We start from the raw sequence: 13,384 nt of genomic DNA, 5'->3' as shown, positions 1-13,384 counted from the left end.
TCCATTGATTGTAAGTGATAGGTGCTGTTCTGTATTTTGGGATGAATGGCAGTTTTCTTCCCCTATTATGAAATCAAATGCACAAAATTTTTCTTTCATATTTGCTTTCATTCTCTCTTGTTTTTGCTAAAAACTACGCTCATTTGCACAAATTCATGCACAATTTGTGCAATTGTTCATGAATTGAATATGAAATCTTTCCTTAGCAGACGCGAATATGAAACTTGAATATGAAACTTCTCCCTAGCATATGCCTAGAAAGCAAGGTAAGTCTGGAAGAGAAGGAAGGCACGATAAGCTTGAATATGAAACCTCTCCCTAGCATATGCGTTTTAAAATCTCGAGGGAAAACATCTACCGAGGGAAAATAAGGTAAGCTTGAAAGAGAGTTCGAAGGGAAGTGTTCCCAAACATGTTGTAAATAGAGTGAGGTGGGATATTTTAAAAATAATCTCCATTATTGTTGTCCTTTAATGTTAGGTTATTTCTTGGAAGATTCTCCACTTTCATATTTTAATATATTTCAAGATTCTTCCATTAATTTAACTTCAATTTTAAACAAAATAATAAAATTAATTCGCTTCTCCTTCTCTTTTTAAACCATAATCCTATCTTCATCCCTTTGTCAATAAAAGAACAACAATAAATATTCTCAAACAAGGCATCCAGATTCAGCTTCAGGTGGTCATGGTCGAAGATGGCAATCGAAAGGGCAGAAGGCGGCTCATCGGAAAAACGAGGCGATGTGTTTAACGTCATTTTGATGAAACAAAGAAGGTTTGTCCTGCTTTGAAAACACCTATTAACCTTCATCGGCAAGTCAAAGTTCTTGGCTCTTATTATGAATCTTTTTCTTTCTCCTCTTCGGTTTATGTTTTTGCTGGGTTTGGATGAAAAGACGTTCTTCGTTTTTTGAAGACTGAGAAGTCATATATTTGAATATTTTGAGTTATATATTTGAGTTGGTGAATATATTAACCGTCATAAAATCGAATTATTCTCACTATTTCTATGTTATAAAATAAAATGTCTATAAAATGCAGAATATCTCTGTTTAATGATCGTGTTGGAATGATTATTCATATAAATTGTGTCATTTGTCGGATCGAATTGATATTACGAATCATTTAAAAATAAAGTTTGTAGAGGTGGAATCACCCAATGATGCATAAGCAAAAGGGCACTTCAGTATAATTTGATTCCATGAATCTCATTCTCCCAATCACTAATCCCCAAATCAATCGCTAATTAGGTTTTGATTATAAAATAATAGATATGAAAGTCAAACAAAATCTCTCCCCTTATCAATCAATCTCTCTTTTTCTTCCCTTTTCTTATTCTTCGTCAGTCAAATGAGAAGATAGCATCTAATATCGATTTTTTCATGCGTGCTTCAAATGACCCAATTAGGATTTCAATTTTAAGCTCGTACATACAGTACTATAAACTCATTTTTCTTCAAAACTGAAGTCCTAGTATTGTTCGTGTAGAACTACTAGATTTTTAGAAGGTAGCTTTTCAAAATTATCATTAAACCCGATCGCATCAATGCAATGTCTGAACATATTGATGATATCAACATCATCATAGTTGATAGATACAATACAATGGGTACCACCAGCCACTTACCATATTACATACATCGCAATCGACAAGGGCTCAACGAAGAAGGCCAGTACATGTAGTAGTCTTGATCGTTCTTCCAAATAGTCTTCATACCATATTGTTCGGATCGCCAAGACCCTTCATATATGATACATAAAAATTACTAGGAACTATCAGCCACTGCACTTCAAAAAGAATAATCATGATACAGCAACAGAAGCGATGAACCTTTTGGCTTCATTCCTCCGCTGCTTTGCCTTTTACAACATTTTAAACAACCATACAACAACAATCTAAATCAAATCAAGTCAAAACAAACAAACAAACAAACAAACCTCTGTCTTCTTCTTGATAATGGCGGCAGATGTTCAACTTCCAAGCCAATCCTGTTAAGACTAACGCGACATCGTGGAATACAATGTCAATGTCAATGCCAAGAACCAAACCAACTGGTCGGTTATGGCACAACACAGCTGACTCACAACAAAACTACCAGCAAGGTTTGCAGATACAAAAGAACCGAGTGGCGTGGAATGGCGCTATGCTGCAGCCGAATAACTTCATCACAAATCATTTTAACTTCTCTACAACAACATTCATTTTGATCCACAGATATATTATACCCCCTGATACATATTCTACACATAAATTTTTTTCCCAACTTAAATTTCTCTTGGTTATATACAATCCCGTGTCACCTGCCTCACCTATCTATCAAAGGGATACTCCAAGTTGTTTTCGGTCACTTTGAAATGTTGCGGACGTTGTCCAGAACAATGCAAGTTCCACATTTTGAAGTATGACCTCTCCAGGTTCCTCACCTATTACAACACAAGTTAGGAGTCAGAACTATAAGCACGTTTTAATCCAATTATAAACCTATAATGTTGTACACAATGATCACAGTGTATCGTACCCATCGAGCCGTGTCGAACAGAGGGCAAGTCATCCTCACTGCCTTCAATTTGTTGGTAAGTGCTTGCAGTTTTGGCCGATTCAATGCCAATGACACGGCCTTCTCCTCGTATTCTTTCATGCTAGACAACAATTCAAGCAAAATAAATCAGAAAACTAGCTATAATTTTCCCAGCACATGGAAAGGTAAAAGGCCAGCAGAGCAATAACAAGGAACAAAGAGAAATCTTAACAAAAAGACTAAATTCACACTTCTTCCAAGTAAAATGTCAATGCAAACAGAGGGAAAATCGGGGAAATAAACTGTGAGAAACACCACCCAGTATAAGTACCAAGCTTCCTATGTTTCCAAAACAAACTTGACTGCACCAGTCATATAGAGTGNTGTGATGCCCTAGTTCATTGTATTTCTCTCTACTCAACGTTATAAAACCCCACTAGAGTTTTAGTCCAAGTGGGAGTTTGTTGGGTGAGTTTGTGAGTGGGTTTTACCTGTAGAAAATAATTGACCAATCTATTCCGACTTACCGAGTTGGTACTATCCAGTATTTCCATTTATGAAGAGCATATTCAACACTTAATGACAAACTCACGCACATAATTTACAATATAATAAAAGCAGTCACCTGCTAACAATCATTTCGTCTCCCAGTCCAGTTGCAAGACAGAGAGAACCAGCAACCCTGGTAGCCATTTTCTCCAGAGGCAGGGTAATCATTGGTAAACCTGCCCATAAAATGTCTGTTCCTGTTGTATGTGCATTGCACAAAGGCCTGAACATGCAGATAACGTCACAAACCCAACAAAAGAAGCAATTAGAATAAAGAACTAGAAAGGGGTCATTCATAGAGATAGAAGAAGAAGAGTGACTAACGTATCCAGGAATAAATCTGCTAAGGCACTACGACTGATATGTTCATTTTTCATGGCAACATCTGTGAAAATTATTTGCTCTGGTTGCACTCCTTGCGCAGCAGCATCTGCATGAAAACAAAACTCTCATTCACCAGTGGAAAATCCCGTTTTCAATGCCAATAGCATAAATAACTTATACAAGAATATTTTTATTAAATCAATTTCTCATACATGCTCGAAGTCTCATTTCACCAGCAGCCGGGAATCTGAGAAGCCAAAGTGCACTGTTTGGCACACGTTTAAGAATATTGCACCTGGTACCAATAAGAAAGCACCTGGTGAGGTAAAACTATTAGAAAAAAAAAAAGTGAGTCAGATATGGAGCTATCATTACCAGGTGTTGAAGATCTCTGGATCCATTTTGTACAACTGATTAAAGCAAGCAAAAATGAATTTCCCATCAGGTAATCCATAATCTGAACGTTTGTGCTGGCAATTTGGAGCCAACACATCCAGATTTTTCTGCACGCACAGAAATAATAGGGTAAGGAAGACAGGAAACTAATGAGGAAACTAACTCAGTTCCACAAAATTACAATTTAAACACTAACCTGCTTATAATCATTGACAAAATAACAGTGAGGGAGGTGGACAATCTTCTCAGAGTAAATATGTGCATAACGTAAAGGTGAAACAAACTGAAAGCAGAAAAGCAGGTTCAGAAGATTTAACAAGACCATAAAAATTAGAAAGTATTGAAACCTAGACTAAGCTCACCTCATCAGACACTAAATAATCTATGTAAGTTGCCCCTGTTGTTCCTGGAAACCCCATGTATGAAACCTGAATAGGTGCAGGCTGCATGGCGAATATTTCATTTCTAGCCCCCTGCAAATTGCATCTAGATACATATCATACCTCAAAAATAATAATAAATAATAAACACTAAGAAGAAGACTTAAATAAACAAACATATTAACCCAATAGCTTTAGCTTCTAAAAGCTCATACAACATTTCTAACTCAAAACTCAATTGGCAAAGATGTCACTCCCCTGAAACAAAATATACAAATAACACAGAAATGCATCTCTTCCTAGTTTCCATGTTTTTTAATATAATAATTATTCGAACTGCCAGGACTCAAATTCATGATTATTCAAATTAAAAGGAAAAGAAAACATAAAGAGAGAAAACATTATTTGAACATGCAAAATAATGAGAAAAAAATCTAAGGTAATTCTGGCAAACAAAGTTTGAAGAAAAATAATCATAAAAAGTACTGAATCTTAAATTAAACAAGAGTTGAGCTTCAATAAGAAAAACAGGATAAAATCAAAAACTACATGTACCTTAGTATAACCATTCAAATTTATTAGTATTTGTATTTTGTCTTCATTTATCATTTTTGCAATCACATCAGATGTCATTGCAGAGACATCAACGAAGTGCTCGGCTTCAAATTGAATACGCTGTCTCCACTCTGTATTATCGTTTGGACTCAAAGCATAGCAAAAGACCTAAAAAGGAAGGAGTCAGAAGAAGAGATAGAAGAAACGGACTTCTCAAAAAATGCCTAAACCAAATTTTCCAGACCTCAACATGCTCTCTGTTGTGCATACCAAAAACAGATCCCATAAGATGGGACAAGGGGTGATTACCGAAGTCACTGCTTACATAGCTGCAGGTCAACAGCTTCAGTAAAATGAACAATTCCTAAAGAATAAAAAAGGACATCTTTAGGTAAATACATACCCAACCCTAAGCCTCTCAAATCCACCATTTTTCTTTATAGGAACTGGTGAAGGGTGATTGAAACTTGGAAGTGAAAATCGAGATGCAATTTTCAAGCAGTGTGATGCGTAACTGCGGCTGTAATAACAGAAAAAAATTGAGTGCTGCATTCATTGAGAAGAACATATACAAGGGGGAGCCAACTGTACCTAATTTCAAGTGCAAGCAAAGGGTCAATCGGGTATGCTATTGCATGAAAAGGTTGAACACTTGGTAGAACAGACATCTGAAACAAAGGGTAGCCAGGCACAAAATTACCATGCACAGAAATTGGATAAAGCAGGTTGAAGAAAGGGCCAATGTGAATACTACAAAAGAAAATAGGAGTCATACTAACATTAATTTGCCTCTTGATAATCCCCTCTACCTCAGCAAACATTTTATCACGGTCCTCCCAGTTGCAGACACACTGCAAAATAAATATATATAATTCTTGCTTACAAAACTTCAATGCTCAACTGATTGGCATTAACTTAACACCAAGAACCAAATCTAAGAAGGTCATTGAGTGGGCCCAAAACAAGGAAAAGTTGCACCCGCCGTCAAAGTTGAATTTCTTTCTTTGAACACAGATGCAGAAAACTTGGAAAATCATGGTCCACATACTTCTTAAAAAAACAGGCAATTTCTCATAACACCTATAGACCAAGAGGTTGCAAATAGAAGAAAACATATAGACAACAGCATATAAGCAGAAAATTATTCGACGGAAGCAACAAACATGTGAAACTTATTGCTGCAGCATTATGATGTCAAACGATATATAATGGAAGAAACCAATTCATAGAACCACCCAGTTAGAAATATTTACAAAAAAGGATAAATAGAGACGAATGAAATCTATTTCAACATGCTTATAGGATCATCCTTTAAACATTCCACACAATCAACAAAAAAAAATATATAGTACATACCCTTAATGTATGCAAAAGGTTGCATGTTGCCTCAGGAAACTCAGGCCGCAGAAGCAATGCTTGTTTATAGCTCTTGATAGCTGCCTCCACATGTCCACTATAACCCAAAGAAATGAAATGAAACTAAAATCAACATAAATAGACAGTCACCATTTTTGTCCTCCAAAATTTGGGGGGGGGGGATCTGAGAGATGAATAAAAGCAACAAATCAAGAATGGATGTAAAAGTAAAAAAATTAAGGCCTGAACCAACAACTTGTAACGTTAAATATTTGTGTCCTGTGTATCGACTGCCCAACTAATGTAAAATAATAGCAACCACTTTAAACGTTACAGAAAAGCACAGGTTGCTTGATCTGAAAACTAAAACTCAAAAGACCTTTTTAATTTTCAGAATCCTCCCAGAGACACATCATAAACCAGAGGCCGTACATGCTCTTCTATTGTTTTGGATCAAGGCATTAACAAGCCATGAAACGTCCAGAAAATCCAATTTCTTTTTTTAGGAAACAAACTTCTCATTGATGAAAAGTTATAAGAGCGTTCAAGGTTACATACTGAAGATGCATCTGATGAGAACATTGTCAAATAATTTTGAAAATAAGATACAAATCGCATGGAAATTTTAGGAGCACAACTAAAACTGCCTATATAGGAGAGAGAAAGTACCTGTCCTTATAAGCTGAAGCTAAATTAGCATGCGCTTCAGCCATAGTAGGCCGAATATTGATGGCCCGTATGTAGTCCTGAATTGCTTCACTCACTCTACCAATTTCCTTATAAGTGTTTCCCCTATTGACAAGGCCATCGGCTGCCAATGGATCAATACGAAGAACCTCATTGTAGCACGAAATTGCATCCGCATAATTTCCCTGTAGTAGATCGAGTTAAAGGGCTAGAAATTGAACGCTAAATGGCACATCAAACTATCCCAACAGTCCCCTCAGGCTTACTGTTGTAAGCTTGTTCTTAGAACTTCTCCTCATACATATAGTCCAATTTCTTTAAGGGTTCAAACAATCCAGTACAAACACACTAAAGCCTGGATTTGTTACTACCTGTTGTTTATATATGATGGCGAGATTGTTAAAGGGGGCTGACAATCCAGTAGTTACTCTAAGTGTGGCCTTATAATATGAAGCAGCAGCAGGCACCATATTCCTGTAGGTACACAATCAGCTCTTAAATTTATTGCTGAAAGAAGTTGTGTAATAAAAGCAAATTAGCAACAGCTATGTAGCATCATATAAACAGTGGAAACATGTACCATTCCATATATATATTCCCAAGGTTGGTAAGAGCTTGTGGGTGGCTAGGTTGCAGAGAAAGGCATTGCTACACGCAGCAACATAATGTTAACCACTGAAAACAACGATAGTAAACTGAACAAAGGGTAGAGTGACAACTAACAAAAACATACATTGTAACATTGGATAGCCTCATCCACTCTGCCAAACTCCTTAAGAGCATTACCCTTGGAACAAAACAAAAGTAATTGTTGAGAGATAGAGAAATTAATTTGAAGACAAGATAAAACTCATGTGGTCAATTAAGATGATGAATCATATGGAACCAACCAAATTGTTGTAGGCCTCCAAAAATCTAGGATCACATGTAATAGCTTGCTTGTAATGAAGTATTGCCAGATCAAGTTGACTTTGTTCATAATAAGTACTTGCCAAATTACCTGGAACATTCAACACGTCAACTAGGAAGGCAGATATCAAAATGAGACAGCTAAGAACGATGAAACATGGAGTATATAAACAAAAAGGAAAACCATGGTTGAAGTGCTGTCTAAAGGAATATCAAGAAACACCTCAATCCCACAACAAAAGTAATTAGCTCAAGAAGGATCCATATATCCACAACATAATAATCTAATTCAAAAACCTTATCATAAAGCATCAACATTTACCATATGCTATTGCATAGTTGGGTCGCATCTGAATAGCACGTTGGTAGCACAAAATTGCCTCCTGAGGCATTCCCAAAGCCTGGAAAAAAGAAAAAGAAATCTCTTGTTTTTTGCTCGAATACCAGAGTGGAGGAGACACTCTCCAATGCAAGGACAATCACTTGCATCCATGGACTTGCCCAAACAAGGCATATGATACCTTACCTTATAAACATTTCCCAGATTCAAATAGGCATCTGGAAATTGGGGTTTGAGTTTTACGGCCTCCTAAAATATTAATAAGTACAAGAAAAGATCAGTAAGATAGACATATAGAAAGTGATTTAGGTAACTGAAAAACTTCATGCACAGGTTAATGGAAAGTAGTCACTTTCATTGTGACTAGTGGTATGAATTAAATAAGAACAAGAATACCTTGTAGTATTGAAGTGCTCTGTTAAGGTCACCAGATTCCATGAAAAGACCAGCAAGATTTGACCAGGCAATAGCAAATGTAGGCTGTATACGTAAAGCTTCAAGGTAGCAGCTGTATGCCTGCACAAAATGTTAGTTTCCTTGACAATTTGCAGACTTGGCAAGGAAGTAACAACAAGACCAACCATCATCTGTTCCCTGGCCTGAAGATAACAAATTGAAATATGTATCGAACTGTGGATTCCAACACAGTTCCACCAATGAATTGTTTTAATCAGTAAATTGACTGGAGGAAGAGAGATATTAAGCATGAAAAACTAAATAATAGATGGCCCCTTCCTCCCAACTACACAAAACGTGCATGAGTTACCCATCTAGATAATATTTTTCCTTGTTCACTAATAAATCAGCTAATCAAACTCATGTTTCTATAGTCAATTTGATCCCCCAACTGAATCGGGGGCGAACGCCTACGAAAAGATCGTTTGGATTTAAGGAGGAGTCGCTTGAATTTATCCCTGGTTTGTTTATTCCTTACCCCGAAAACCCTATTTAGATTGAATCTAAAATAATTTAGAATTAAGAAATAGGATTTGGTAATCTACACGTTCCTAGTTCCTTTTGTATCCTCATTAACTTAGATTGGAGGCCTTTTTTGTCCACCTCTTAATTGGGCTTAGGGATTTCTCATCCCTAAAGTCCCTTAGGGTGTTAGTCTTTTGACAATTAATAAACATCTCAGTTTCTTTTTCACAAAAATAAAATAAAATAAAAAATACCCATTGTGTGAAGAACATTAATATTACTTTGGTTTATGTGAAATTACTTTGCTAGGAGAGTTCAAAGGAAGTCTGAACTATGGATGATTTTGTTCCACAGCTCCTTGGAGATTGATATTAAGAGTGCTAAGTTCATAGATAAACGTCAGTTTCAATAGCATATTGGCAATGGGGGACTCAATATCCCAGCTCCCAAATATCCAAAGTTCAGCTACCCATAACACACTCAGAAATCAAAGAGGAGCAGTTCGGAAAATACTTGAAGGTACTTACTTCTTGAACCAGCCCTTGTGTTTTCATGAGATTGCCAAGGTTGCTATGAGCATCAACCTATTTTCCAGTAAACACAGAAGGAAAGTATAAAAATCCTCGTTGTTTTGTGCAAGCATAATTTCACATGATTGCAACCACATCATCACTTGATAGTTGGAGAAAAATAAAAAACAATGGGAACTTGAAAGAGAAATCCAAAACAAGAATCAAGGAAAGACATTGAAAATAGTGATGAATTTCTGACTTCAGTGGGAATGAACAAAAAGGTCAGTCTACTACCCATAGAACATGCACCGTCCGACATATAGAAATTCTATAATGTCAGTGCCATCTTGCTTGGAATCGTAACCGGAATCTTTGTAAAAAAAAAGTAAAAAAATAAAATAAAAGAGAGAGAGAGAGAGAGAAGGTTGCTAAGCAACTGATATAACAAACGAAGTCTATATTTCATCAATCAATCCAACTTGTCACCTTAGGGATTACACTTACACTTAAAAACACTACATAAACATGGTTCCTATATATATCAACACTTTAAAATCTATCCGTAATAACAAACCAATTGGTTTAACTTCATGATTAAAACTATCCAAACTGAACCAACAATATTACCAGCAACACTGTAATAAAGGAAGACCAACAAATAACCATTAGATTGATTAATGTTCATACAAAAAATGATATTTCATACATACGTACGTACATTCATACAAACAAACACATATAGAGAGAGGGGGAGTGGAAAATTACCAGAAGGGGATTCAACGCAAGTGCCTGCCGACAACATTGTGCGGCCTCACCAAGCCTGCCTTTTCGCATGTATGCACTAGCCAAGTTCGACCATGCATCACAAAAATTGGGTCGAAGCTGCAGCATCACATCAAACTAGGTGAGGACCAAACTTGTACAAAGTGAAAAGGAGCAGTGGGAGCCATAAAGATATGCATTTCGAGTATAATAACCCATAAAATCTACACAAGCAACATACACAAATCATGTGAATTATAAAGATTGGAAGAAAATCTCCAAAATCATCTTAAGCAACCCCACCAAATAACCTTCATAAGGATAAACGCAGGTAAAATCATGTTAACACTTCCAGCCAGAAAGAAAAACATAGATCCCAACACGTAATAAATGCCATAATCAACCTCAAGAGCATAAATGAGGGGGGAAACACATCAGACAACAAGCCATCACTGCCTTTTCCCAAGCCTTGCCCATTGTAAAAAGCTATTCAGATCCTCGAATATTATAAATCTTAACTATCATTCCCAAGAAACCTAGGAAGTTGGGTACTATAACCTGCTCAAAATCAAGCTTCAGATGCCTCGTCAAAAGGGCAGAGGGATGACAACAAACCATATTGAGAAAAAATCTGAGTCTCATACAAGGACAGTCTCAATGCATGCAGTTATGAGAGGTTGCACATCATGTGCAACTATGGGCCCAAATCTAATACAAGTTGGTATAGCCACTGTTAATGCCAATTAAATCAACATCACGTTTTTTATGAAAAGGGATCAGAAATCTTCACAAACCTCAATGGCAAGTAGATAGTAACGAATTGCAAGATCAATATTTCCTTTTTCCTGTATTTTGCATGAAGGCGGTAGCATCAGCACTCAAAGAGGATAAGGAACAATTAGAATGCCAAGCACAATAATCACAAGAATTACCTTCCAAGCATTAGCCATGTTTCCATAACACTCAGCAAAGCGTGGCTCTATACGGAGAGCTTCTTCGTTTTTCGCAATACACATATCAAAATCACCCAACTGTAAAGAAAAAACCAAGCATATACTTAAAGATTGGATTATTACAAACTTGATAAATGAGCATAAAGAAACTAAGAAACTGGTAAATTTAAGATATAGATAAATTTATTAACAATAATTAGATACCTGACATCATATACCAAAATTAAAAAATATATATATTTTCGAGATAAAGCTGGTCAATGCCCAAATCAGCAGCAGAGAAAAATACCTGATAGTATATGGCACCCATCAGAAGAAGATTATCTGTGCGCAGGGAATTCCTCTCATAAACTACAGTACTATGCTCCAGCGCCTGCTTATAATCACCATTCTTGTACTTCTTATGTGCAAGAGCCAAATAGGTTTCTTCATCAACTGCAACACAATGGTGTAATTAGAACCAGTGTTACAAAAAATGGAAGTTTAAGAACATTTTTTTGTCATTTTGTTTGAGATAAATCAAGTAAACTGCATAATAAAGAAGGGGGAAAAAGTGAAACTACATGGCTTCTCTCTCCTCCTCGAGTTCTTATTTATCATTTTCTTTAATGCTTGTTAAGATGCAATGAACGCAAATCTAGTTCAAAATATACTTCAATTAATAGCAGAGAAGGTAAGTACACTCAGAAAAATCCTTGCCAAAACAATTTAACAAATGATGTGAACTGCATACAAAAATGATTTTTCGCCCAAACTAGCGCAGACAACAAAAACAGACGAGCATAACATTCCCAATACACCAACGAGTGAAAGGCACACAAAGATATCCACTCCAGAACCACCGATTCAAAACCATCATCAACTATCCACTGCATTAAGTACCTCTACGAGCTAGGCTTCAGCTAAATAACTAAACATTCTTAACAAATGTGCAACTCCCAAATCCCCAAACCCCAACTCACAAAACGAAATCACAAACCTTCAAGAGAATCAGCACTCTCGAACTTAACCAGGCTGAGCGATGGGGGCTCCGCCTTCACTGCAAACGACTCGCCACCACGATCAGAGACAAACCCAGCTCGAGAAACCCCAGTCCCAGTCCCAGTCCCAGTCCCCGCCAGCAGCTGCTGATGGCGAACCTCGCCTTGTACCGAAATCATCACCGCGATCCCTTCAAAGAATCAAACCCAACTCAGATCGGAGCTCCAGCAACAAAACCCCCCCAGAAGAACACAGTAACAACAAATCAAATCAAACCAAACCAAACCAAACCAAACCAAATCAATCAAATCGAAGAAGAAGAAGAAGAAATGAAAGAGCTCGGAAAAAACCAAACCCTATGTCAGTTTGGAATTTTCGAGTACTTCTTCGAATTCCGTGGAAGAAGAACGAGACAAAAGAAGAACAATCTCCCCCTCCAAAAAAAGCAAGGAAGGAAAAAAAAAGGACTGTTTTTTCTAAGGTGAAATCAGATTAAGGCAACGCGTATTAATAGGAGGAAAGAAATAAATTAAAAGGGTCAAAACAGAGAAGACATCTCAACCCTCCACGTGGACGTCCCAGATTGAGCCCTTCTGGGTGGTAATAAATTAGATTCGCTTGCTAACTGACACGTGCGACAAAGAAACAAAGTGGGTGAGAAAAGCGTGTGAACAAATTTTGGCATGACATCCTTTCTTGTCCATTTTAGAATCTTCTTTTTTCAACTCATCCTATGTGCACATTCTTCTTCCTTTTTAAAATTCCCGTTCCGCTCCAATCTCGATACTTATTTCTCCATCACAGATTTAGGGTTTCGTATCACTTATGGAAGCTCGAAATTGCTTTAATAACTTTATCGACGCTGTGGCTCGCTACTAAACAAAATAAAAGGAAAAACATCGAAAGCGAGACGCACCTCAATATTGTGGATATGGTTTTTTGTTCTTAACATCGAGAGGTTGAGAATTTATTTGAATCGAGGTAAGAATCTACGCTTCGAAGAATAATATGAGTCAAATGGGTTTGCTCACCACAAATTTCGTAACTGGTAAAAAGGAAAGTTGCATCTTGAGATAACGATAGTTCAGTTGCAAGTCATTTCGTGGGAAGTAATAGTGAGTTTACGATAAATATTGACTTTAGAAAAAAATAATTAATATAATTATTCGATAAATAAGAACGAAAATTTTAAAAGAATTGACCGAGCACGGTTTCCTAACCTTTAAAAAATTATCTGA

General features: G+C 36.7%; 1 protein-coding gene across 3 annotated transcripts; it reads right to left on the bottom strand.

The window, feature by feature from the left end:
* Positions 1–1,547: 1,547 nt before the first annotated feature.
* On the bottom strand, positions 1,548–12,633 carry LOC111793259 (probable UDP-N-acetylglucosamine--peptide N-acetylglucosaminyltransferase SEC). Of its 3 annotated transcripts, XM_023675059.1 has the most exons (29): positions 12,502–12,633; positions 12,145–12,336; positions 11,455–11,600; positions 11,145–11,243; positions 11,007–11,057; positions 10,216–10,332; positions 9,466–9,522; positions 8,414–8,533; positions 8,204–8,266; positions 8,000–8,078; positions 7,659–7,768; positions 7,502–7,555; positions 7,349–7,416; positions 7,140–7,242; positions 6,751–6,953; positions 6,082–6,178; positions 5,505–5,576; positions 5,317–5,393; positions 5,129–5,245; positions 4,970–5,054; positions 4,726–4,893; positions 4,153–4,263; positions 3,987–4,073; positions 3,770–3,897; positions 3,607–3,689; positions 3,395–3,500; positions 3,147–3,293; positions 2,522–2,642; positions 1,548–2,426 (listed from the first exon to the last, which is right to left on the bottom strand). In XM_023675059.1, the coding sequence occupies exons 2-29, from the start codon at positions 12,323–12,325 to the stop codon at positions 2,313–2,315; spliced, it is 2,964 nt and encodes a 987-aa protein (XP_023530827.1). In that variant the 5' UTR covers positions 12,326–12,336; positions 12,502–12,633; the 3' UTR covers positions 1,548–2,312. The 3 variants fall into 3 exon arrangements, with proteins under 3 accessions (XP_023530827.1, XP_023530826.1, XP_023530828.1); XM_023675058.1 differs by having other exon boundaries at positions 12,145–12,632; XM_023675060.1 differs by lacking the exons at positions 9,466–9,522; positions 10,216–10,332; positions 11,007–11,057; ... (2 more) ...; positions 12,145–12,336; positions 12,502–12,633 and adding an exon at positions 8,599–8,617.
* Between the last annotated feature and the right edge of the window lie 751 nt (positions 12,634–13,384).

Source organism: Cucurbita pepo, chromosome LG04 (assembly GCF_002806865.2).
Source record: "Cucurbita pepo subsp. pepo cultivar mu-cu-16 chromosome LG04, ASM280686v2, whole genome shotgun sequence".
Classification (NCBI taxonomy): Eukaryota; Viridiplantae; Streptophyta; class Magnoliopsida; order Cucurbitales; family Cucurbitaceae; genus Cucurbita; species Cucurbita pepo.
This window is presented reverse-complemented; position numbering and strand designations above follow the sequence as displayed.

Excerpts from the sequence above, each read along its gene's own strand:
- LOC111793259 (XM_023675059.1), bottom strand. The coding sequence starts at position 12,325 with ATGATTTCGGTACAAGGCGAGGTTCGCCATCAGCAGCTGCTGGCGGGG. Across the intron at positions 4,264-4,725 it reads ATTTGAATGGTTATACTAAG|GGGGCTAGAAATGAAATATT; the intron begins GTACATGTAGTT and ends TGCAATTTGCAG. Across the intron at positions 3,690-3,769 it reads CCAGAGATCTTCAACACCTG|GTGCAATATTCTTAAACGTG; the intron begins GTAATGATAGCT and ends TATTGGTACCAG.